At 31.6% G+C, this 27,921-nt stretch overlaps 1 protein-coding gene across 1 annotated transcript; it reads left to right on the top strand.

Annotated features, from left to right (window-relative positions):
* The first annotated feature begins 21 nt into the window (after nucleotides 1-21).
* On the top strand, nucleotides 22-22,596 carry LOC145327588 (uncharacterized). The gene is made up of 11 exons (XM_080171126.1): nucleotides 22-81; nucleotides 19,069-19,141; nucleotides 19,443-19,575; nucleotides 19,665-19,690; nucleotides 19,778-19,875; nucleotides 20,016-20,105; nucleotides 20,392-20,518; nucleotides 21,678-21,821; nucleotides 21,901-21,993; nucleotides 22,186-22,331; nucleotides 22,495-22,596. The coding sequence occupies exons 1-11, from the start codon at nucleotides 22-24 to the stop codon at nucleotides 22,594-22,596; spliced, it is 1,092 nt and encodes a 363-aa protein (XP_080027252.1).
* Nucleotides 22,597-27,921: the final 5,325 nt, after the last annotated feature.

Below are 27,921 nucleotides of genomic sequence, written 5' to 3'. Positions count from 1 at the left end.
GTGATCATTGTGACGGTAAACATGGCTCGCCTCGTGTACTCAGGTACCAAGGCCATCTCATGGCTCGCCTCGTGTACTCAGGTACCGAGGCGATCTCATTTCACGTTTCACATTAGCGTTACGAATGCCACGATTTAATTCGTCTATCAACAATTCAAGGTCCTCATGGCTATAGGCCTCCCTATACAAGGCACACTTTGTGGATATGTATGCTTGTATAGGTTCTGTCGAGTGTTGCCTGTAATCCCTGAAGGCTTGCTTCAAAGTCTGGGATTCAAAGGCTGGACGAAACAACATTTCACACTCGGCCTTGACTTGTTCGTATGTCAAGGCTTGGCCTGCCTCGCCAAACAGATGAGAGGCCATCTCCGCTGCTTGCCCCACCAGTGATAGTAAAAGGGCGTTGCGGCGGTTTAGTGTGTCATGGGGAGGCACACGGTAAGCCGCCCATGACATCTCGAGTCTCCGGATGTGGGAACTCCAGGATTGCTTGGGCGGTCCTCTATACTCCGGCAGGTTACTCAGCATCAGCTTGCGGTACTCGGCTGGAGCCGGTTGGGGATCATCCTGGAGCCATCCTTGGACTTGGTCGCCTCCTGGCGCTTGCGGCTGCTCCATCGGGTCAACGGTTCAGCGGCGGGACACGCAGTTTTAAGTCAATACTATAAATGGTTTACACTTGAGGCTTTCTAGCCTAGCAGCCAACACTGTTTATCACTAGGTTGGTAGTTTAACTACAAAGATGTAAATTAGATGTACCCAAAGTACTTGTCACTAGTTTTTCTGAGTTGTAGAGTAGGCTGGTAGGGGTGGATAGCTGTTGAGGGTCTGAACTGCTGTCAGGAACTGATTGGGTTTTCCTTTATCACACTATAGATAGGAGGGAGAAGCTTGCAAGTCTTGTTTTCTAAAAATATCTCTGTTGGATGCTATGGAGTAGCTCCGCTCCTGTGTGTGTGTGTGTGTGCGTGAAATATCCTTTCCTTGCAACGCGCTTACGCACCGTCAGATCCGCGCACACAGGTAAAACGCGCACTTATCCCTCAACCCGCTCTCTCATTGGTCCTCTTCGGCTTATTCGTCCGTTGAATTTTGTTATGTGTCCCGAGCTCTGCTGCGCGACCCGTAAATGGCGCTCTGTTCTCCCGGTCGCTATCTCCACACCGTGGGCGGACTTAGTCAAGTGTGGGTAGGAAGGGGGGAAGCGCGTGAGGGGACGGGGTAAAACCGTCCGTTCCCCCTATGGAGAGGGGGAGTGCTGTGGGTTTGAGGTAACTGTGTGGTGAGGTAATTGTGCCCTTTCCTTAATCCTGGGCTTGTTGTTATGTCACCTCAATTGTATTTTCTTCAATGGATGGTGGGCCCCTCCCTTTCCGTTGGAATAAGGGGTGTATTTGTTGTGCTGGAGGCTTGGGGGGTTAGATTGTTTATCAATGCATTGTGATATTACATCTAGGTTCTATTTTTGGCCTTATCACAATACACAACAGATTTGCTTACCAAGCCTGTTCTATTTTTAGTTTTATCACAATACACAACAAATTGTTTACCAATCCTTGCTCATAAATCTATTGTTCAGCCTTCACACTAGGGTGGTAATCCCTACAATGTGATATAATATCTGCTTTTCTAGATGGGTGGCTGCGCTGTAGCCTCTCAGGATACTTGGAGTTAACGTATTTTTCTTCTGCTTGGTACACTACACTCGTATGTTCGCTCGCAGCTTGCAGCTATTTGGCTTGTTTCAGCCTGTCGGCGGCAGGGAATGTCCCGTCCTGCAGCGCCGTGTATCCGAATCCAGCTGGTGGCGGCAGGGAATGTCCCGTCCTGCAGCGCCGCTGGTTCGAATCCTTGGCTTGTTTCAGCCTGTCGGCGGCAGGGAATGTCCCGTCCTGCAGCGCCGCTGGTTCGAATCCTGCTATCTCTTGCAGTAAATGTTGGCCTAGATTCAGCCGTTTACACTTAGTTGGCCTGTTTCAGCCCGTCCGCAGGCCTGTTTCAGCCCTTGAGCGCTCAATTCTCCGTTAGATGTCGGCGCTTCTCGCGGTTCTCCGTCAAGTTTCGCTGCTCTCCGCAGTCTCTCGTCCGATCTCGCTACTCTCCGCAGCTCGGGTTCCGCCACACTTAGTGGTCTTTCGCTAGATTTCGCTTCCACAACTGCCGGATGCAGAGTTAGACCTTGCTATCCAGGGTGGGTAATTCAGGTTGCTTGTGTCAGTTTTGCCAGTTTCACTGCTGGGAGTACCTTAGCCTCAGCTGCGCGTCTGCTCTACACTTGTGGTTTGCCGTAATCTCACACAGCTGTCACCAAAAGTTGTGGTATCCGCCTAGGATAAATGGCAGACACCAGAGTTCAAATGACTACGGCAGTGTGAACAGACGTGGACACCTATACTATAGAGAAGCTACGCTTCTCTAGCAATCACTAAATAATAAACAGAGTCTATTCAGTTGTTCCTTTATTGAAGGTCTAAGGATTACTAACGTTATATACAACAAACAATAACTACACAGATAGGAATAAATAGTCATAAATAAAATCAATATAATACATATACAATAGTCAGTTTGGGCAATAATGATCCCCCATCCCTGGAAAGGGTGGGGGGAATTAACAATACAGCTTAACCATAATAAGGCTGTCAGAATCAATCATTAATCTTAGGCATAGGGAGGGGGTCGGCAGACCCCTTCCCCAGGACTCGGGGGAGGGCCCTTGGCCCTTCCCCGAACCCCGGTCAGGGTTGCCATAGGCATGGCTCACGGTTGCCGAATACCACATTTACTGAGCTGGATCTTTAAATCTTTTAGAGGTGCGCTGAATCAGGGCGATTCAGTTCAGCGCACCATTGGATTATTAGATATCAATCTTTAAATCGAAATGGCATGGGCGAATCAGCGCGCCCAGTTGAGCGGTACTGGCGCGGCAATGGTACTCAATGAGTGAACTGTATTTAATAAATAAATATTTTTTAAAATTAGTTTAATATTTTATTGCAAAACTAAAGTTGTCCCAGCTAATACGGATATTTTATTGAGTGTCGCCAGCAATCAAGCAACACCGCGCCGAAAAGCTTTTAAAGATCCATGTTTTATAGCAGTGACTGTGGCGCACCATCAGCGCACCTCCGGTTCACCTCTGAATCGCCCCGATTCAGCGCACCCCTTAAACGATTTAAAGATCCATCTCTGTTTACCATTTTTTAATGACAGTTGAACATCTCCTTTATAAGTCACCCTGTCAGAATGACCATCTTATTGTGATTTGGTAATTCTGTTAATTCATGTTAGATACCAATACCATACCGAAAAATTATATTTTAGTGGATTTAAAAATATTGGATATTCCGTTTTCCCTGGTATAAAACTTACAAATTCATGAAACATTTTCAAAGTTTGGATAATTCAATCTTTCTAAGACTAATTCTTAAGAATATTATCGTTTTTGATTTTTGGATTTAATTCTAAAATAAATTCTAAAATTTATTGTCTTTTTTACTTCAATTTTTACATGACATGATAATTTTTAAAGTACCCAAAGTTTGGAGATAACAAATAAAAAATATAACTTTGGGTATCAGTGTAATTTACAGTACTATGTCTATTACCTCCCTGAAAACCCCAAATTTCCATTGAACTTTATGCAGATTTTTAAATAATTACTATTGATCTGTCTACTTTGCCCAGAATAGATTTTAAAATGGTATCAGGATTTCTTATAGGACTGAGTTAGTATAAAAAAATAAACAGAAATCAAATTTGACAACTTGTCCTGTTTTGTCTGATTTGATACACTTCGATTTCATCCATATTTTTCATTGTCTAATTGTCATGAATTCTACAATAGTATCTTAAAATCAGGGATCTAAATCCGATAAATTGATGTACATACCCAATGATAATGCACAAATTTACCCTTTCTGTAGATTACAATCAGTTGTTGGAACGTTCGGACACTCAACTTGATAAACCAACCGATCAAAATCCATTAAAAGTCCCAAAAGTTGTTTAGCCAAAGAATAAGAAAACATTATTATGAAACTTCGGTGACTTTGTAATAAACACTGAAACAATGTCCCCTCTCTTTCTAAGTAAAAGGTAGTAAAAATCACAAATCTTTATTTTAAGGATTGTGCTCTACTTTGCATAATAAGACAATATAAAGATGTGGTCGAAATATTCAATACATAAATCTTAAATTTACTTGTTTTAAGCAGAGAGAGAGGGGACAATGGACAATTCTACAACTAGTCCCCAAAGTTTTATAATAATGTTTTCTTTTTCGTTGACTTTGGGACTTTTAATGAATTTTGATTGGTTGGTTTATTAAGTTGAGTATCCAATCATTCCAACCTCTAATTAGAGAAGGGGTAATTTTGTGTATTAACATTGGGGATGTACATAAATTTATCGGCCATTGTCTTATCCCTTTAGATTCCTGGTTTTAACTCATATATTTGCAGCGTATGTTCTATACAATTTATTAAAACAAGTATTATATTAGCACTTGTAGAGTGTCAGAACTGAATAAGCAGAATATAAATGTATAAGTCAAAACAAAATTGTTAATAAATTTGTAGCAATATTCAATTTTCAGTACTTGGTTATAGAGTTGTTTTGCTTATAACATTGTAACTTGTTGTCCTAGGAATCAGAAGAAGAAAAATCAGAAAACCCCCAAAACCCCCTTCCCTACCGCCTTATTAACCCCCTGAAAATGTTTTGTGTTTTACGGGCCGAAAAGTTGGAGGCCAGATACATTTTTTGGTTAAATATTCCCTCTGTCCACAGGGAACGTTCAACAATTTTACACAAAATGTATTTTAAAATTTGTAGAAAGTTTAGAGAGCGGAGCTACTCTGCATTAACTCACTGCAGTGCAGTGGGATATCTTTTCCTGATTACAATTATGTCAAGCAAAAGATGTATAACTGTTAATTGCTAGTGCTGAAAATTACTGTTTTTTTCGCCAAAAATAGTTATAAACCTTTTTTCTGGACCTAAAGGAAGCGTCACTATAAAGGAGAACCATATCGGTCCAGCTGTTGGTAAGATCTTGAGCTACAGACGGAAAGAAGGACTTCCTTTTGCTTTTATTTAAGGATTAGTGGCTACTCCCCTAGAGGCCCATAGGAGCAATTAAGGTTGGCAAGAGGGGGGGGGGGGGGGGAAATCAAACAACCCCATATTTTAAATTATAGTTTTAGAAGAAGAAAAATTGGTTGGAATAACATGGTACAGACAAACAAATATCATGTTACATTTATATAAGATTAATCATTTTTTTGATATGATAACATAAGGCTTGGTAGACTCACAAATTAAAATATACTAGAGTTGGGCTTGATATAATTATCTCGCTATTGGCTAGGTTTATTCAATGTTTTATTTACTTTCTTTTGGTCATCTGAATTCTGACTATTAACCCTATTCTACCATTATCTTCTCCCTGACGATTTCTTTCTTTAAACTATTTTAGGATCTTAATATTCTTATTTCAAATTATCGTCCTGAAAGGGTTAAAATGTTTAGTTAACTGTTAAATTTTACTTCAATATCTGACCACATTACGCATTTATCGCAGGTATCAAATTATTTTAATACTAAGTTTTCTTTTATTTAATATATTATAAATTTAAATTTTCTGTTTTATGGATAGAAATTTAATGCTTCAATATAATTTAAATAGCAACATGAAATAAAAAAATGTGAAAATATTCTTAATACAGTAAAATAATGGGTCTTATCGTTCTGGTCAATGAGAGTTAATTACGGATTATTGGAGCACTATGAGTTTATCACTTGGAAAACTTGAGCTCATATATAGACATTTATTTCCTATATAGATCTGTCATGGATCTTGATGCAATAAAGCAGGCTGTTTTGTAAATGTTAAAAATTGGAAGATTTCATTAAACAAAAGTTCCCGCAAATATAAGTATTAAATGATTGGCAATGAGAATCTTTACAAAAAATTGCAGAGCCCATTTCTGCATGACAACTGATTAAAACGTTTTTTACAGAAGATCAGACATATATGTATCTTATAGATTAGCTTCGCATATATTCAATATCAATAATGATTTATTTTTGTTTGAAAATTAGATAAAGAAAACCATTAAAATATTGGCTTTCGTGCATTAAATTGGTGTTAAATTATTAAAATTTGTCTAGCAGCAATTATTGACTGTATGTGTGTGTGTACTATGTATTAATTACGCACGAGTCACTTATAAAGTTTTTAGTTTTCTCGTACTCATTCGAATCCGGTGGATAGGAACCGGTTCTCATCCATACGAAAAAACTATGTCTAGCATCGTATTATATCCAGCTTTCTACGAATATAGAAATGTACAATCATAAGATTAAAACCAGTTTTTTAGCCGGTGCCTTCGGCACCACGGGGCTAAAAAAACTAGTGTTAATCTCATAATTGTACATTCTATATCAGCGGAAAGCCGTTTATAATACGATGCGAGAAATAACTATTATGAAACAAATACATAATTAAGTTCAAGTTCTGCTCTTATACAAAAATTTCATGTTCAATAATAAAGTAAAACACGCTGCGGGTTAAAATAATGATCCACTACCTTTATCCCATTCCTTTCTCTTCTACTGGATGAACGAAGTAACCAATAAATAAGTTTCATGTTTTCTAATTTAAATAAACTTTTAGGACATTTAGTGTTTTTCTTGTCAATGATTATATTAAAATGATAATATTTACCTATGGTTTAATTGCCCTAATAAACACTGGGAGGGTGTCTGTGTGTTTATCCATAGTTTCTTAGTTATTGGACCTAAAAAGTTATGGAGTAATTTTGTGTAAATGTCCCAAATTTGCCTGATTTGTAAATGCACCAGTTTTTTGACGGATTTAAAAAAGGGGTTTGTCCATGTCATACGGAAAACATTAACGCAAGGTTTTTATTGCTTTACATAAATAAAACATTAGATTACAATTTCATTTAGTTTTATATTATTTTTATACATATTATTTTTTTTGGGTGATTTCTCTTGGGAGGTTGGTGGTACCCTATGCTAAAATAGCTCCTTCCTAGGACCTACGAAAAGGTACACTGCAAAGGAGAACCACATCGGCTCAGCGGTTAGCGATTCCCTTCAGTACAGACAGACAGACAGACAGACACATACAGAGATCCTGTTACTTTTATATAAGTTTAATTGTATCACTGACGCTTAATAAAATTTAAGTTCTAAGTTAATTTCCTAAAATATTAATCATTTTCTATAATTATATTAAATTGGAAATCATTTTGACCAATACATCAATACTATCGGTAATAAATCATTAAGTTTCGTGATTTGATTTTTTAAAAAATATTCTGGCGAAGCACATTATCTTATTAATTAATTATAAAAACTAATTTAAAGGTTTAATTTTCATGAAAAAGAATAGAATAGAAAATAAGAGAAATCAAAATAGAAAAAGATAATGCGAAATAGATTATGGTGGATAAAAAACGTTATTTTAGCTAGATACAAGTTTTAATTTTTAGAGTATATGAAAATCTGGTGTAAGATTCAAATAATAATATATCGATTATTGTGATTTTTTAAATTTTTGGAAACACTTATTCTTGTGTGAAGACGTGTGGTAACTTTGTAATTTCTTCTGGTGAATAAGCAATTTTATATTCCTCAGGGTTTTGGTCACAATTCAATATTGGGTGCTTTCCCTCTTTTCTAGGATTGGAACACCAAAACTCCCTCCACAGACCACCCCCCACTTCTAATTTGTATAGAAAAAATATTCGGCGTTATCACTCAAAACCGCCTCTTGAGCACATATATCCCATTACTTCTTATTTTGGAAAAATAAAAAATAAAGGGGTGAGGGGAGGGGGGTAGTTTGTTGTTCGTTTGTTTGTTACTTTAGGCCTGATTAGGTTCCGCAGGGGTAGGAAATAGGAAAAAATACCCCCTCTTATTTTCAATTAATTTCCAAATATGGAGTTGGGGCACTTGTTAGCTTCTATCACATAGTTACTTCGGTGTACTTCATACTTATTGGGGTCGTTTGTGATCCAAATGTGATATGATGGAAAGTGCTCAAGTTTGTTCAATGTTGCTGTATAAAAGCCAGCACAATTATGTTCAATATTTATAAAATATCTGCTAAAAAAACATTAAATTTATTCTTGGTTTATTCATGTCAGACGTGTAAGAATGGCAGTTACAACATTGTGACTAGAATCGTTTAATGACCATTTAGAAATGATCAAATTTAAAGAAGAACAATTGGTAAGAAATCTGCATGTTGAAAATATGCTTTATTGTAAGGGTTATTAAGGTTTACTACATTGTTACAGGAATCTAAAGTTTATTTTTATAGGAAGTAAGTAGGAATGACACAGCTTATGTCTTAAATTTAGAAATTATTCCATTTTCTGTCGATATATACTTGGATGTTGCACCAGATTTACATGTAATCTACAGTGATACTCGCAGCTGGCTAAGATGATTATGCACCTCATCCACCACCTTTACTTTTATTTCACTTTGTATACACAAACAATCGATATATTATTACTTGGATGTTGCACCAGATTTACATGTAATCTACAGTGATACTCGCAGCTGGCTAAGATGATTATGCCCTTCATCCACCACCTTTACTTTTATTTCACTTTGTATACACAAACAATCGATATATTATTACTTGGATGTTGCACCAGATTTGCATGTACTCTACAGTGATACTCGCAGCTGGCTAAGATGATTATGCCCCTCATCCACCACCTTTACTTTTATTTCACTTTGTATACACAAACAATCGATATATTATTACTTGGATGTTGCACCAGATTTACATGTAATCTACAGTGATACTCGCAGCTGGCTAAGATGATTATGTCCCTCATCCACCACCTTTACTTTTATTTCACTTTGTATACACAAACAATCGATATATTATTACTTGGATGTTGCACCAGATTTTCATGTACTCTACAGTGATACTCGCAGCTGGCTAAGATGATTATGCCCCTCATCCACCACCTTTACCTTTATTCCACTTTGTAAATACAAACAATCGATATATTATTACTTGGATGTTGCACCAGATTTGCATGTAATCTACAGTGATACTCGCAGCTGGCTAAAATATCTATACCACCCCCATGCACCGCCTTTACCTCATCCCTACCTCTCCAACTGGATGAACGAACTGACAAATAAATGAGGTTCATATCTGCAAGCTGAATTGACGACAAATTTTCCGGTGTCAATATATCCATGTGTATACCCTATATCCATTATACAGGCAAAAATATAATTATAACAATTATCGGTCTATGATTGTATACATATACAAACGTGAAAACAAAAATGTGATTCGATAGAAATACGTACACTGCGAATTTTAAAAGAAAAAAAGTTGACCCTCAAAATTTCACCTTAAAGTGATACTTTCTAATAGTTTATAGTCCACTAACTCATAAGCAGTAAGAATTCAAATCCATTAAGTCCCTTCTAACGAGATATTGGCAACTTTTTGCACACATTTTTGCAAACGGCAATTATTTCCTTTATTTGAAGTTTTGGATAATAACATTTTCATAAAAGTTTTCAGTAATAATCATTTAAGATCCATTGTTGAGAAAAAATAATTAAAAAAATGTGTTTCCATGCAAAATAAGCTTAAAATCTAATGATTTTAAATATTTGCGATTTAATGGTAAAAAAGAATATTTTTTTCTTTTTGATAGCCTGAATATGTTTAATTTTGTTTTTTATATAATCTATTCTTTGAATAGACATGCATATTCTTGCAGATTTTAAAAAAAATTTAAAAAATCAAAAATCGAAATAAATCAAAATTTATCTATAGCCTTTGAAAAATACTTTTGATATTTTTAACCTATATAATCAATAAAATCAATGAAAAATAAAAAAGTTTTATAAAACAAACTTTTGGAAAAGGTTTAAGATAACTTCATAAAATTAGCATTTAAGTAGGATATTTTTCTTGTCTATTTTAAAAATGCAAATTAAACATAGTTAACGAATATTTAATTAGCAAGAATAGTAATAGAATATTTCAATTACTACTTAAACCTTTTTGTGGCTATGTTATTTATTTAAACAGAAAATCTATTTTGTCAGAATTATAAAAATAATAAAATATTTTCAAACAAGCTTGCAAAATAAACGTAATTTTATCATACTTCCTCACAGTTTTTAGAAGATATTGTTGTAAAATATTAATTATTAAAATAAAATCTTTAATTTACAATGTTTAAAACACCTAAAAGTAAATTCTAAGCAAAATTAGATTTATTCTCTAGAATTAGATTAGCTGCGCTACTTAAAAAAACATCTAGTATTGAAACCTACAGCTGATCAAAAATCAATAGTCATAAATTGGTGGTTTACAGATATCTAAACATATATATATACCTTACAGATTTATTTTTAAGATGGAATGTAAAGTATATTATACGAGATGTCATTTAGTCAAATTTTAAACAAAATAATTTTCATTAATTCATTAACAAAAAATAATGTTATAAATTTAAACTCACAAAGAGACCATTGTGTATTTTATTATTATGTTCTTTCTGCAATCTGATTCAAAACAAACTTTTTCTCTCATTCAAGTCAGGGATGAGTTTAGGACCAAAAAAAATAAAACAAGTTGAAATACTTTTAATTTAATTTGATATTATTGTATAATATTTTCTTTTATATATAATTTAAGAAATATATTTATAAAATATTTACCTGTCATAAAGACGACATATAAAAACAACTTCCTTATAAGGAAATTAAAATCTATTTTCAAAATTTTAAAATTCATTTTATGCTTAAGAAGGGACGAGAAGGAATTGAAATTCAACATTAACTTGTTATTTTGCTTGTATATTTATCATATTTGTTTACAGTTTATTGGTAAAGTTTGGTAATACTTTATTTCGAGTCTATCATGCAGTGCGTAGAAAACAAGGATAACAACATTCTTAAATAGTAAAATAACATAGAAAGAAAAACATATAGAGTAAGTTATTTATTATGTAAATAGTGGTCTCAGAAATCTACCTAGTACATTTCAGTACATTTCATTATCAGCCATAAAAAGACATCGTTCTGATTTGGTGTCCATACAGACCAACTAACAGACCAAAGTATGTAAAAGAATAGATACTACTAAGTAGGGTTGGGCCGGATATCCGGCCGGATACCGGATATTGAAACTATACAACAACAACCAATGCTGTTTTAAATTCTTAATAGTTGTAGTTTTCTTAATTTTGAAGCTAGAAGAACAATTTTCAGAAAATGTTTGTTTACCTTTATGTAAATTTTATATCAGAAATCTCAAAACATAAACTTTTGCCGCACCAACTTTACTTGACAGCTGCCAGCCGCCACAGGCGGCGTTAGGCAGGTTAACGGTGGCTGATTTTTATGAAATTGTAATATGCCCAGAAGACATATTAGAAAAGCTTACGTTTAAAATTTAAAGTATATTAGTAAAAAATTGTAGTCACGGAAGTCTTTTGGGGTATAGTCCCTTTCGTAACATTGCACCTTATGGGGCGATTCTTAGAATTCTTCCCAGTAGCTTTTCTCTTATTTCTAGCCCCTGCGGGACCAATTACCTAACCCTGTAGGGCACTTACCTAACCCAATATAACCTAAAATAACCTATAAAAAATCCATTTTAAAAATACGACGAATCGCCCCTTATGGGGCGATGTTACGAAAGGGACTATTCCCGTCTTTTGAAGATTTCTGGAGACCTGAAGGATCAGGACCTGCAGCTATCTATTTTTCTTTGATACCAGCAAGTAAAAACATATTTCTTGTATTATTAAAATTAGCTTTTAGCATTACAGACAAACAGAAAGAATATTAAAGAATAAAAGTCAGCAGAATCTACACAATAAAAAATCAGCTGTCGAAAAGATATCAAGTTTGGTTGTGTCAAAGAAGATAAAGTATAGAATAGAATCCAGATAGACAATTCTGCGTGGCTAGCCTGAAATAAAATTGGAAATTTTTATAGTCCCAAAAGTCAGTATGGCTTTTAGTAAAATCGCACAATTACAAAATTATCCAGATTCACAATGGATTGAAACTTTATGTAATGTGCAAAACCATGTACAAAATTAAATTTAATCGTGAATTTAGTAAAAAATGACTAAGATATATTTGAGGTTTTTAATTCTATATTTATCTTGTTTGGGTTGTGTGTGATTTTATAGCAAGGAATAATACAAAATTAAAACTAGGGTTGGGCCGGATATCCGGGCATTTTTAATATCCGGCCGGATACCGGATATTAAAACTATCTGGTTACATGATATCCGGCTGATTTTTGACGCCGGATATCCGGTAATTTGCCGGATATCGAACGTTGGCAAGATATCCGGGTATCCGGTATCCGGTATCCGGCCAAACCCTAATTAAAACCGACAAATTAGACTTAAATATCTGCAGACTGAATGAGGAAAGCTAAGCACGAACACATACTTTGATTGTTAAAAATAAATGAAAATGCCAACAAACAAGGATGACAACATCCATAAAAGCGAAGCTCTGAAACGTTAGGACAAACGAACATTAACACTTGTATAGTGTCAGAACTGAATAATCAGAATATAAATGTATAAAAGTCGAACGAAACAAAATTGTAAGTAAATCTGATGAAAAACTGCTTAAATACAGGATATTGTTTAAGGACATACTCACATTTTTAAGACTTGATTATAACAATGTACTTTGTTGTCCTAGGAATCTTTATTACAAAAATTAGACCAATCGTATAATTTTATCACATAAAACTTTGATGTTAAAAAAGTTGAAAATCAACATGTTTAAAATGGAGGTACGTACTTTCTGGTAACGATTATAGAGTTGCTTTGCTCGTACCTAACTGCTATAGGAATCATCATGCAAAGTTTGAAATCGATAGGACAATTCTAACATGCCTAAATTAACGAAAAGAGCTATCCGTAACGTACGGACGGACGGACCGACCCTAATTATAGAAAAGCTTCGCTTTTAAAAAACTAAAATCAATCAACTATGGGAGATTAACCGTAAATTAAAAGGCAATTAAAGTATATATTAACCAGCCCATAAAATACATTAATATTAAATATTAATCTATGGTAAATGCCTAGGACAAAAAATACTTTTTAAATGTGTAGATATTGTTGGTATTTTAAGACAATGGACGATAAATTGATGTACGTCCACAATGATGATACACAAAATTACCCTTTCTTTAGATACGTTCTGACACTCACCTTAATGAACCAACCAATAATTTCATAAATTTAGTCCCCGAAATGTTAAGTTAACGAAGAATACGATGTTATAAAACTTTGGGGACTAGTGTAATAAACAGATCAATGTCCCCTATCTCCCTGAGAAGAATAACCTACGTCTTGAAAACTGATTGGAAATAGCATATTAAAACTTCACCTTCAAACAAAGAAATTAGTGCTTTCCCTCAAAGTGACTATAGAGCACTGAACATCCTCCCAATCTCATTTTTATGTTGAAAATAAAGAAGGAAAGCTCTAAGTAACCTAGCAGAGCCTATACTTGTGGTACCTTTAATAACCTATCCTAACCTTGAGCTAAATTAATAACCAAAAACTGAAAATTACCCCCTCCCCTTATTTTCAATTTAATCAAAAATGAGAATTCTGTGCTTGACAATGTATTTGAGGGAAAGAAGTTGTATCAACTTTTTTTTTATAGCTAGCCGGTTCTTTTAGTAAGTAGTAGATGTAAAATTTTTCATAGAATTCAGATATGCAATCGGTTTTTTTTGTAGACCTCTTATTTTTTAAGTAATTTAATTTTTTAAAAAAAAGATTAAGTCGATTTTAAGGTACTAAGACGCAACAAAAAAAAGGAAGAAAATGTCCATTATGTACAAAAATAGTAAGATCTTTAATTTGACACCTTACTTTTTGAATTTTGTCAGGTAATTATTGAAAAAATTGATTTTTTTAAACCCACGAGAATAAAAACTTTGAACTTAATTTTATCATTTCACAGGTAAAAAAATATGGGTTCATATATACCTTTAGAATCAGAAAAATATTACGAACCCATTGTAAGCAAAATTGAAAAAAAGTAAAAAAATAGAAAATAAACAAATGGCCAATTATATTTTTTGTTCAGGCAACACTTTTGTCTTCCCTTTTTTACCCCCTCTTTACCCCCTTCCCATTTTTATACTCAATTCAAGAATTAAGACGTTGCCTGTATAATATAAGATGATATTTTCCATATAATTCCTTTTATTGTAGTTTATATACTATATTGTAAACTTTTTTTTTCAATTTTGCTTACAATGGATTCGTAATATTTTTCTGATTCTAAAGGTATATATGAACCCATATTTTTTTACTTGTGAAATGATAAAATCAAGTTCAAAGTTTTTATTCTTGTGGGTTTAAAAAAATCGATTTTTTCAATAATTACCTGACAGAATTGAAAAAGTAAGGTGTCAAATTAAAGATCTTACTATTTTTGTTCATAATGGCCATTTTCTTTCTTTTTTTTGTTGCATTTTAGTACTTTAAAATCGACTTAATTTTTTTTTTTAAAACTTAAATTACTTAAAAAATAAGAGGTCTACAAAAAAAACCGATTGCATATCTGAATTCTATGAAAAATTTTACATCTACTACTTACTAAAAGAACCGGCTAGCTATAAAAAAAAAGTTGATACACCTTCTTTAGAAAAAAAATTAACCATACCCTTATATCATAGAAAAATTTAAAAATTCATGTGAAATAAAATAGAAAGGGGGCCGAGTCTAGGGGGAATAAACCACTTCAAAATAATGTCTACATAATTTTTTTTTATCATATATTACTTTTTTTTCGTCAGTTTAAAGTTTACCCTCATACATTAATTGTTTTTTTAATTAAGAAAGCAGTTCATTGAGCTATTGATACCCTTTTAATGACCATATTTTTTTTGTTCACATGAGACATAATCCTCATATAAAAGTAACAGGATCTGTGTGTCTCTGTCTGTCTGTACCGAAGGATCTCGCTAACTCTTGAACCGATATGGTTCTTCTTCACAGTGTAGCTTCTCATAGGTCCTGGGTGGGTACATAACTACAACCCCCACAAGAGAAATTTTATATGAAAAATTGATTATTAAATGATTTATTTTTTTTATAAAATTATTCATATTAAACATTACGTTTTATGGTATTATGTTTTTTATTCAATTTATTATGTATTTTATAGAATTTAATCATTCTTGTTTTATTAGTACAGAAGACAGGTCTCTATCAAGTAAATTGGACTAAAACAATATCAAATTAGTCAAACATTTCAGTTTTATTCGTACTTTCAATGGGTCAGTACAATAATTCAATATTATAACAGATTTATTTATGTTTATTAGAAAATTGGGGAATAGTCCCTTTCGTAACATCGCCCCATAAGGGGCGATTTGTCGTAATTTTAAAATGGCTTTTTATTGGTTATTTTAGGTTAGGTTAGGTTATATTGGGTTAGGTGATTGCCCCACAGGGTTAGGTAATTGGCCCCGCAGGGTTAGAGCCCCCCGCAGAGGCTAGAAATAGTAGAAAAGCTACTGTGAAAAACGAAGAATCGCCCCCATAAGGTGCGATGTTACGAAAGGGAATATACCCGAAAATTGTATGTAATTTAAAAATAATAGGGCTTGCCAGCTATAGCCTTAGCCTAATCAGCTGCTTGGGTTACAAAAGCTAAAATGGCAAACACCTTAAAGGGATTGTGAATGGGCAAAACTGTCTTTCGTTTCCTTAAAAAACGGTATTTTCCGCTAATTTTTACTATGTCCAAGATTGGGGAAAAAAATTCCGGACTATATAAATGTGCAGTTAATTGTCTTTTTTTCCTACTATAGCTAAAACTAAACTTTTTGACATAGTTCCCTTTTTTTCCTAACAGTTAAGCTGACTTGTATCATAATCCTTGCTTTAAACTGTTTTTAACCTATTTTTGAATGGGGGGTCAAAAATATACTAGGACACCTATAGAATCAGACTGCAGAGCCCAAATTTGAATTAAGTCCCCAATAAACTTTTTTGGGGGGATTTAAATATTAATTTTTAGTGTTGCTGTAATCATTTTGACCGAAGCAAAAGCTCTTTTTTTACTTCGGGTAATATTGTGGCTTACAGAACATTTTTATATAATTCACTTTATATTGATACAATAAAAAAACATTACTCTGTTCATTGGAAATATTTTTTTTTCCAAAACAATTAATTTCATTGAAAAATCTAACATTTACAATAAAACAAATAATTCTGAAATCTAACCAATAAAAAGTCTTGTTTTATATAATTCTTTACAATTCAAAAAAAGAGTGTTTTCACAAAGTGACGTATTTCCAATGTAGTTAAAAAATTTTTATTTAATTAAAATGAAAAGAATGAAAACCATACACATAAAAGATACATACTTTTTAAAATTATTTTAAAAGATAAAGTTTGAATAATCTTATTTTATAACACATTTGTATATGTGACAAAAATAAATTTGTTGTATTGCATAAACATTTGTTGTCATTTAACCCTTTACAGCTATTTTTTATGTTTTTAAAATAAGTGAGAGAACACAAACATGTTAATGTTAATTCGTTGATATATTATAAAGAATTAAGTTTTTAGTGAATTTTTATAGTAAAATCATAAGGCCTAATTTTACTCTATACCAGAATACAATATTTATGAAGCAAAACACTCTAGAAGCTACGAATTTTACCCAAATAAAAAAAGACCTTTTGCTTCGGTCAAAATGATCACGGCAACAGTAAAAATTAATATTTAAATCCCCCAAAAAAAGTTTATTGGGGACTTAATTCAAATTTAGGCTCTGCAGTCTCATTCTACTGGTGTCATAGTATATTTTTTATATACGTTTTAAAAATAGGTTAAAAACAGTTTAAACCAATGTATAGTTACTTAGAAATTGATAAAATAAGCAATATATTTTATTGAAAACCAAATACAATAACAAAGCTAGAAACAGGTTTTTTATTAGTATTCAAGTAACTTTAGATGGCCCATCTCTCGCCCACCTTTAATTACAAATTTGTAAATAATAAAGGTGCAATATTTCTTTATAACCCGTCTGATAAAAGTGTAATTTAATTCTCCAAAGTGGGTTATTTATTGTCCAACACAACAAAAAAGGATATTATTATTTTAAATAACCTGTGAGATTCAACCCTTTGTAGACAGCAAGGTATTTTTTTTGTCAATAATATGAATTTAAAATAGATTACCTAATTACTACGCTATAAAAAAACTAATTGGCAATTTTATATCATAAAATAAATCCTTAACAGTAAGTAAATTGTTTCAACTATTTATGACGAGTTAAATATCCCTACAAACATTATAAGTAACAAAAACGTTCAGATTTTCCCTGTTTTTTTCCCAAAATACCATATAATCAAGGCATTATTCCTGGATATTTTTGTTAATAGGACGTTTTTGGTTGATCAATGTAGTGAAATGTGCTTAGAAAATGTTAAGATTTGATAATCAGATGAGAAATATTTGCGTTCACACTCCCTTTAAGTAACAGCCAATTTATTGTCAGAAAAAAGGGGCTTTGTTCTTTCCCTCTCAACCATAGAGAAAATAATAAAAGAGAGAAATCGAGGTATTTGGGGGGACTAAAATAGGCAGTGGGCCTATATTGAGCAATTGCCGCGCTGAATTTTTATTGTTATTCCACCACTTTTCAAAATGGGAATATTTTAAAATTGATGTAATTTCAAGACAATTATAGTTGCTGTTTGAAGCATACATCTGATTTTTATAGGATGATATAGAAATATTTTGAATTATTATCCATTTTGATAAAACCTATTGAAAAAATATAAAATTATCATTATTAATTTCTTATAACTTTGCTACTGACTTTAATCATTACACACATTATTAGTTTATAAGATTTATTTTGCTGTCTATCTAACTTTTATTTCTTAATAAATAAACGTTTTTCCAAATTAATATAAACATTTAATTGTACTCATAATAGTCAGTTTTTCAGTGCCATCTAGCTTTGGATATAGAACTATAGAATATCAAAGCCTTCATCTATTTTTATTTTGTCTGTATTTTTCTTGTTTTGGATTTTTGTCACTAAAGGGCCAAACCCTGAGGGCTAAATAAGATCACTTGAAAATGTTAAAAATATTGTAAAAACGAGTATTGTCTTAGAAAAAACGTAGATAGCATTACAGATAATTCACTAATTAGGATTATTCAGTTTTTGAATTTTTTATTTAATATTTAGCTTTAGTTTTTATGTATGTCTTTGAAGTAGACAACTAGCGAAACTGGTGGCTTAGAGCTGAACTATTAATTTTTTATTAGTAAACATTTAAAAGTTTTATTATGTTAATTAGATTTAAATATTACATTTAGGCTAATTTGAAAAAAAAATAAATTTTAAATCTTAAAAGAGTTATCCTCCCATTTTTAAACTAGGCGTAGCATACTTTCCTGCCAAACCAGCACCTCAAGCGGCTATTTGTTTTTTAATATTCTAAATCAATCTTTATTTTAATTATTTTCCTTATAAGTTTATTTTTTAAAACCAATAAATTATAGAATAATAATAAAATACATTATATTTTTTTTACATATATAGAATAGGTTATGATTAAAATGCAAAAAGCCGCTATATGTTTCACTTAGTAACAGACGAATTATTTTAATACTTCCCCCAACAATTGTTACAATGAAAAAGGGGTGAGTATTCATGCTTTCATCCTTTTTCCTTATGCTCTCAACCCTTCTATTTTTGGTAAAAACATTAAAAAGAGAAATAAATTTTTATTGATTAACCCCCCCCCCCCCATCCTCAAATTAAATATTGTTTTTAGATCTATATTTTCCTTAAAATAAATTTTCCTAAAATTCTTAAAACATAATACTCAAAATTTTACCAAAATGCTTTCTACATGTATTCTCTTTTTATAAAAAGAATCACAATTAAGCTTTCATTTGAAATAAACAGTTTGCTGTTTTAAAATTTGTCTATAAATAGGTGGATGAAAAAATGAGAAAGATGGAATTTTTGTTTGGTTTTCTTTGGGCAATTATTCTAATAAAATTTACAGGTATAGCGTTAATTTAATTCTGATAAAGGTATGTATTTCTTTTTAAACTTTATACAACTAAAATGATACATTTTAAATTTTTACTTATTTTCAAAACTAAGGCTTAGAATTACTGACAAATGATTTAATTTTAACAAACTGGCAGTATTCAATTACTCATTATGCTAATTTTTACTTTATTTTTGTTGTAACATTATCACTTCAGTAGTAAATAAACTTAATCTTTTAATAAACTTATTTTTGAAATTAGATATTTCATTAAATGAATAAATTCAAATAGAAGTTAAAAACTTTTTCCAAGATGGAGAATTTATCAGTCTGTGTGGAGGATATCCAACTGTTACATCTGAAACTCCATACAACTCAAGCCTTGGACCATCAAACATCATTACAAATGACTGCGAAGAAAATATCTTTAGGAGCCCAAGATATCTGTAAATATTTAGAATTAATAAAAATTTTTAACATTAATAACTTCATGAAATTAAAAATAAAATTTTTTTGAATGAAATTATTGTTTTAGGAATCGTTACTGGTTAGTTCAGCCAAGTAAGTACATGCACTTAAATAATTAAATTTAAGGATTACTGAAAAAATCATATGAATATTGTTTAAATCTACATTTTTAACACAAAGGTGATGGATCCCCTGATTTACCAGCAAATGCTACCTACACCATGACATGCAAAGCTTTGATTCATGGTTTTGCAATCAAAGGATCTCACAATGACTGGGTAAACTCTTTCTTATTGATTATTAATTTTTTAAACTTTTAAGTTTGAAATTAAGACACGGACTGATCATGAAAAGAAAATTAAAACAATGCTATTACTTTGATTAACCTATTTTATAAGAATGATGAAAAAATTTTAAGTATAAAAATGCACAAACTGGAAAAGTTAAAGTCAGTAATGGCGAGGAAATTCGAACAATTGGGTTGCAACAAGACGATTCTTCAAGTTATGTAAGTTATGATTTCATAATTACAGATAACTATGTAGTGATAGAGAGTGAGAGAGCTCTATTGTTTTACTACATTCTAGAGATCTAAAGAAAAATAACTTTGTTTATTGTTAATTAAAACAGACTAAAAAATGTAAAATTTGAATAGGATTTTTGATAAAAGAGTCCAAAAAAATAGCTTAAAATAACAGGATTTTCATCAGCAATTAGTTCTTAAGTCACTGACTCTATGTCTAAAAATCTTTGAGCTTTGATGATATATTAGAGAAGATTTTAAAAAATTTCAGACTAACTGCAAGGATGTTCCGATTTTTCAAAAGAGTTTTGAGAATGCAATTATTACTGATACCATTTATCTGACAATTATTGATAAGGAAAAGGATTTAGCTGCCATAAACTACTTTGAACCAACAGGTATAAACCAACAGATATTTTTTTGTTTTTTTTTTGCATATTTAAAAAAAATCTTAAGTGATTTCAGGTGCATGAAAAGGGATGAAGAAGGTTTTTAAAATAGACTATTTTTTCTTTAGATTTTTGCTATCTAAAACCAATTTATTTAAACTGTTTTAAACCTATTTTTAAAACGTTTATAAAAAATATACTATGACACCAGTAGAATGAGACTGCAGAGCCTAAATTTGAATTAAGTCCCCAATAAACTTTTTTGGGGGGATTTAAATATTAATTTTTACTGTTGCCGTGATCATTTTGATCCGAGCAAAAGGTCTTTTTTTTATTTGGGTAAAATTCGTAGCTTTTAGAGTGTTTTGCTTCATAAATATTGTATTCTGGTATAGAGTAAAATTAGGCCTTATGATTTTACTATAAAAATTCACTAAAAAGTTAATTCTTTATAATATATCAACGAATTAACATTAACATGTTTGTGTTCTCTCACTTATTTTAAAAACATAAAAAATGGCTGTAAAGGGTTAAATGACAACAAATGTTTATGCAATACAACAAATTTATTTTTGTCACATATACAAATGCGTTATGAAATAAGATTATTCAAACTTATCTTTTAAAATAATTTTAAAAAGTATGTATCTTTTATGTGAACGGTTTTCATTCTTTTCATTTTAATTAAATAAAAAATATTTAACTACATTGGAAATAAGTCACTTTGTGAAAACACTCTTTTTTTGAATTGTAAAGAATTATATAAAACAAGACTTCTTATTGGTTAGATTTCAGAATTATTTGTTTTATTGTAAATGTTAGATTTTTCAATGAAATTAATTGTTTTGGAAAAAAAAATTATTTCCAATGAACAGAGTAATGTTTTTTTATTGTATCAATATAAAGTGAATTATATAAAAATGTTCTGTAAGTCACAATATTTCCCGAAGTAAAAAAAAAGCTTTTGCTTCGGTCAAAATGATTACAGCAACACTAAAAATTAATTTTTAAATCCCCCCAAAAAAGTTTACTGGGGACTTAATTCAAATTTGGGCTCTGCAGTCTGATTCTATAGGTGTCCTAGTATATTTTGACCCCCCATTCAAAAATAGGTTAAAAACAGTTTAATATAATTTTTAAGAAATGTGATTTAAAATCTTTTTTAAAGGTTTAGCATACAATGGATATGATAGTGTGAAAGGAGACAGATATACAATTGTCCAACATGGAAATCAATTTCAACTTGATATTGACCCTGACACATATTGCATGCCATTAAATTTTTCCATCATAAATCCTGGCTATAGTCAAGGTAAAGTTTTTACAATCTTCTTGGGTGTGTGTTTTATTCAGAATTGCTTAATCAATCTTTGATATTCTTACTAATTAAGTGAATGATTTTGAAACTGGGGATCCTCCAACTGAGGTTCCAGAACCAACACCCCATGACTTAACAGGAAGACACAGATTATTCTACTTTGATGGTAAACTGAGTTCCAAAATCAAATTAACTTAAAACACATTTTTTATGTGTTTTCAATGTCTAATTTTCTTTAGTAGCAAGTAAAATTTGTAAAATTTATAAGAATACACTATCCATTTTCTGTCCTTCATGAGATATCATTCCATTTATAAGTGATAATTTTAAATATGCTTAAATAATTATTAACTTTCAGTTCAATCTGGCAAAGGATTTCAAATAAAACTGTCAGCTATTCCTAATCCTAGCAATCCTGGCGGTGATTGTCTAGAAAGTTATACTATCCAATTCAAAGAAAATGCATTGACGCTACAGAGATGTGCTTGGTCAAGTGAGCCATTTGTAAGTTTAATAATAAGTATTTTCATTTAGATATAACTCTTTATAATTTAGAACTGGGAAATGTTGAAATCTAATTAAAGTTAGACTTTAAATCAAATTTTTTTTATATGCATACATAATATTAAATCTGTGATATTTAACCTTTCCTACTAAATACTTATAGGTTATAGACAATATCATACGAGATTGGGAGGATGATGTTAGAAATTTCTGGTTGAGAACATACGAGAACCACATGGGTTTGTTAGAATTTCAGGAAATTTAACAACTTTAAACATGATTGAATTGTAGCAGTAAAATGAAACTAATAACAACCAAGTAAAACATAAATATACTTATCAATTAACATATATGTATAATCTCAAACATATACACCAGTTTCATATCTATGATAAAAAGGGCTAGTTGCAAACACTGATAACAATAGCAAGACTCAAAAGTAAAAAGAACAGAAATTTTTTAAAATTCCAGAGTATTTCAGACTGACTGACAAATAAGTGGTTTTAAAAGTAGATGTGCATTTGTCAGTACAATACAATGTTAAAGAGATCATGAAGAAAAAAAGCTTACAACTTTATACAAAATGATAGATATAATTATAACATATTAATGATATTAAAATATATTCTTATAATCTATTGATTGCTAAATATAAAATGTTGTAGGCATTTTATAGACAAGTATTTTTGAGATAAGCATTTTTAAGATAGGTGTTTAATACATGGCAATTGAATGGTTCCTAGATTATCAGATTATCTCAATTTTAAGTATTCAATTCATATTATCTAATTGCATGTTCAGTGCTATTATTACATTTTATCATATACATTGTACATTGAAAATAACTAATTTCAAATGATTCAAAAGATGTGTAGATATTTTATGAATTTTGAAATAAATGAAAAATTTAAAATCTAGGGACCATAATTCCATAATAATAAGTAAAATTTTTACCATATTAGGTGATATTTTTTTGATTATTGGGAGAAATCTTCCCATAGAAGACAATTACAACCTGTTAGTTTAATATGTATGTAAAAAAAGTGTATATTTTTCGTTAAAAGTAAAATAAACTTCAACAAAAATAGTTGCTATTTGATGATTTATATAGGTTTTAACCCATTCGTGCCAAGCACCACTTTTAAGGACGTATTGAGCTGAAAATTTCATGGAAGCTTAATATGGTAAAAACGGAATTCCAATTTTTTTTTTGCTCTAGTAGCGTCCACATGAAAGTTGCAAATAAACCTGGTTCGGCGTGAGTAAAGAAACCCGCCCGGCATAGGTACCCGTTTTTGGCGGTTTCCCCCCGGTATTATTATATTTTTTACATACCCGTTTTTTTGGCCCAAAAAATTAAAAATGTAATTTTTGAACATCAAAAGTGAGTTGTAGAGTAGCTAATACTATGATACGATTCGTAATTGAAAACTACAAAACCTCATGTTGAGCTACAAGTAAGATACGAAACGATTTATATCACAATTAAGATTTTGGCTATAGGTACCACCCCTTTTTGGTTAATAAAACCCATTTTTGTTGTTGTTGTATTAGTAAAATCGGGTAATAAAAATTTTGGACTTTTCCCCCATATGCCAAGGCGGAGCTATATAGCACGTAAAAAAATGATACAAAAATCATATAAAAAATAATAATTTGAATAAAAACAATTCACAAATGGATGTAGTTGCCAATAAACTTTAAATTTCACAAAAAAATCAGCTACTTTACTACATAAACAAAAAAGTTAGGAGGGGTATTTTGAAATCACCTCGTTTTTCTTGGTTTTCAAATTTTGTTGAGCTATATCAGCAAATGGAAGTAAACAAAACTGCCTGCTCCAGGGGAACCAGGGTAGTAGAGGGGGGTTCATACTGAGAAGGATACAATTAAGAAACTGGGAACCAAATTTTTTTTTGGTTTTTGGTAACCAGGCAATAAAAACCGGTTTTGTCACTAATGGGTTAAGATATGTATAATAAAACAGACTGGACAATTATGTTTCCAAGGGCATATACCATTTTTAAAAAGTTTGATTTATTCTTAAATAGTAAGTTTTTAAGACTTAATTCTTGAAAAAAAAACTCTTAAAAAACATCGATCTGTATATTTTCCAGCTTCATGATCACTTTAATAAACAAATCAGTTATCTACCCTAAGAAAATTTAATTATCTTGAGAGCTTACAGACCCATGAATAAAGTGAGTTCTATTTTTTATGCTAATTCCAGCACTCTAAAAGCATATACTCTAAAAGTGTTTCTACAGATAGTTTGAGGAATCTTAATCATTATAGAATTTAGTTTGTGTGTTAAAAAATATCAATTACAAATGTTTGATTAAATTTGAAAGCAGATTGGAAGAGATAACAATCAAGAGCCTATTCTAAGCAAAACAATAATTACGCATTTAGGGATAAATAGAATAAAACCTTTAAAATTATTGTACAGAAGTTGTAGATACAACACACTTGAAGGAAGCCGCTTTAACTTCTGAAAGACTGCCCAATTAGATCCAATATCCCAAATTTCAATAACAAATTTTAAAATTACATTTTAAGGAGTTGAAAATATTTAAATTTTCTAACTCTCATATAAGAAACCTTAACAGCCATTTAAAATGCTAGTAACTAATTACATTTTAGTGATTTTCCAACAAAAACACCCCTTTTCAAAAAGACTAAACATAAAATCCTGGCAGTATAATAAGGAAACCAATATTTTGTTAGAAAAATTTGAAATGTCACTTAAAATTTTTTTATTTAAGTATGGGTCTCAATGAGGCACACAGTTTGTTCAAAGGTGCTTTGACATTTGTATCAGAACCTAAATTGGGACATAGTGGTTTTCATTATCCAAGGTTAGGCAACTTCATTTCACCTTTCAATAAAATCTAAACTGCAGCCGTTTTTGAGAAAATTAGATTGGAAAATTTCAAGTTAAATTTTCATCCCTAGGAGTTACCACATAATCATGATAAGAAAAGCAAAGATTATTTATTTAAAATTTTGAACAAGTTTGCTTTTTTAAAGTTCTTCATAAAACCACTCCTGAAGTGAATTGATTCATGGTCATTTTTATCAGATGCTTTACTAAGGTCAGGGGCGTCCAAGATTTTTTTTGAGGGGGGTAAAAATTTTATAAGGGGGGGGGGGAATGGCGCGTGAAGCGCGCCGCAAATTTTTTACCCCCCCTGAAATCCGTAGGCAGGGGTAAATTTTGTTTACCCCCCCTCCAAAATTTACCCCCAGGGTAAAATTTTTTGGGGGGGTAATTTAAATTTTATTAAATATTTAGTATTAAAAATGGGCGCAAAGCGCGCAAAAATTTTTTTTGTTAGAGATTTTTTGTTTTTGGGATGGGGGGTTTGGGGGTGGGTAAATACCCCCCAGGGTAGGGGTAAATTTTAAAAGAGGGGGGGAGGGGTAAAATGAAAAAAAATTTGGGGTGATTACCCCCCCCCCCTTGGACGTCTATGACTAAGGTCATGGAAATTCAGCCTTAAATAAATCATATATAAAGAGGTTTTATGAAAGACTTCATGAAAGCAAAGTTGTTAAAAATTTTAGATAAATAATCTTTGCTTTTCATGATTATGTGGTAACTCCTAGGGTATGAAAATTGAACTTGAAAGTTTTAAATCTAATTTTCTCAAAAACGGCTACATTTTAGATTTTATTGAAAAGGGTAATGAAATGTCCCAATTTAGGTTCTGACACAAAAGTCAAAGCACCTTCGAACGCACTGTTGGCAGTCTTTCAGCGATTACAGCAATATATTTACTTAAAAAATATTAAATATATCATGACAATACTATACTAAAGATGAATATATGTATTCTTGCAGCTTATAATTCTGAATCTAGTTATTATTTAGGTAAAGTAATTGTGTTTTTATTATTGATTTAATTAGAATTTGCGGATCATGGAAAGAAAACAAAGTCATTCCTAATTAGGACAGAAGTCACTGGAAATTGGTCTAAGGAAGGCTACTTATGTCCTTCATCTAACAAAATCTAACTTAAGGGAGGTGATCTATGTCCTTTGTCTGACAAATTCTTACATTAGGAAGGCTGCTTATGTCCTTCATCTTGCAAAACTTAGCTTTTCTGTCCTTCACATAGCAAAACCTCACAAAACATAGCATTTCTGTCCTTCACATAGCAAATTCTTGCAAAACATAGCAAATTCTTGCAAAAATAGCAAATTCTTGCAAAACATAGCAAATTCTTGCAAAACATAGCAAATTCTTGCAATGCATAGCAAATTCTTGCAAAACATAGCAAATTCTTGCAAAACATAGCATTTCTGTCCTTGCAAAACATAGCAAATTCTTGCAAAGCATAGCAAATTCTTGCAAAACATAGCATATTCTTGCAAAACATAGCATTTCTGTCCTTCACTTAGCAAATTCTTGCAAAACATAGCAAATTCTTGCAAAACATAGCAAATTCTTGCAAAACATAGCAAATTCTTGCAAAACATAGCATTTCTGTCCTTCACATAGCAAATTCTTGCAAAACATAGCAAATTCTTGCAAACCTTATATAAAGGGGTCCCAAACTCAAAAACAGAGTTTCAGCACTTATTCTTATTCATTTTTTAAGGATTCGAACCATTTCCGAAATCTAACCGTGGGTACCAAGGACACCAGGTGCCCGTATCTCAAGAACGGGTGGTCGGAGAGCGCTGAAACTCTGTTTTTGAGTTTGGGACCCCTATATATAAGTTTTGCAAGAATTTGCTATGTTTTGCAAAAATTTGATATGTGAAGGACAGGAAAGCTATGTTTTGCCAGAATTTGCTATGTTTTGCCAGAATTTGCTATGTTTTGCAAGAATTTGCTATGTGAAGAACAGAAATGCTATGTTTTGCAAGAATTTGCTATGTTTTACAAGAATTTGCTATGTTTTGCAAGAATTTGCTATGTTTTGCAAGAATTTACTATGTTTTGCAAGAATTTACTATGTTTTGCAAGAATTTGCTATGTTTTGCAAGAATTTGCCATGTTTTGCAAGAATTTGCTATGTGAAGGACAGAAATGCAATTTTTTGCAAGAATTTGCTATGTTTTGCAAGAATTTGCTATGTTTTGCAAGAATTTGCTATGTTTTGCAAGAATTTGCTATGTTTTGCAAGAATTTGCTATGTTTTGCAAGAATTTGCTATGATTTGCAAGAATTTGCTATGTGAAGGACAGAAATGCTATGTTTTGCAAGAATTTGCTATGATTTGCAAGAATTTGCTATGTGAAGGACAGAAATGCTATGTTTTGCAAGAATTTGCTATGTGAAGGACAGATAAACTATTTATGCAAGATTTTGCTATGTGAAGGACCAAAAAGCTAGGTTTTGTGTGGTGAAGGGAGGCTACTTATGTCCTCCATCTTGCAAAATCTTTGTTAAGGGAGACAAGTTATGCCCTTCATTTTACAAATTCTTACATAAGGGAAGCTACTTATGTCCTTCCTAGGAAGGTGACTTCTGTCCTAATTAAGGAAAGATTTTGTTTTCTTTCCATGAAATGAATTTGCCCTTATGAAATTACAGAGAATCTATAAAAAGATTCTATCTTATTTAAAATCTAAATAGAAT

The sequence above is a fragment of the Acartia tonsa genome, chromosome 9 (genome assembly GCF_053477335.1).
Source record: "Acartia tonsa isolate MP-2025a chromosome 9, ASM5347733v1, whole genome shotgun sequence".
NCBI classification, from domain to species: domain Eukaryota; kingdom Metazoa; phylum Arthropoda; class Copepoda; order Calanoida; family Acartiidae; genus Acartia; species Acartia tonsa.
The sequence above is the reverse complement of the archived record's forward strand: the minus strand, read 5'-3'. Positions and strand labels throughout refer to the sequence as shown.

Bases quoted from the DNA above. Each gene is read 5' to 3' on its own strand.
- LOC145327588 (XM_080171126.1), top strand. From the start codon at position 22: ATGGCTCGCCTCGTGTACTCAGGTACCAAGGCCATCTCATGGCTCGCC. The intron at 19,691-19,777 runs GTAAGTACATGC...TTTAACACAAAG, and splicing joins TTACTGGTTAGTTCAGCCAA to GTGATGGATCCCCTGATTTA. The intron at 19,876-20,015 runs GTAAACTCTTTC...AAAAATTTTAAG, and splicing joins AAGGATCTCACAATGACTGG to TATAAAAATGCACAAACTGG.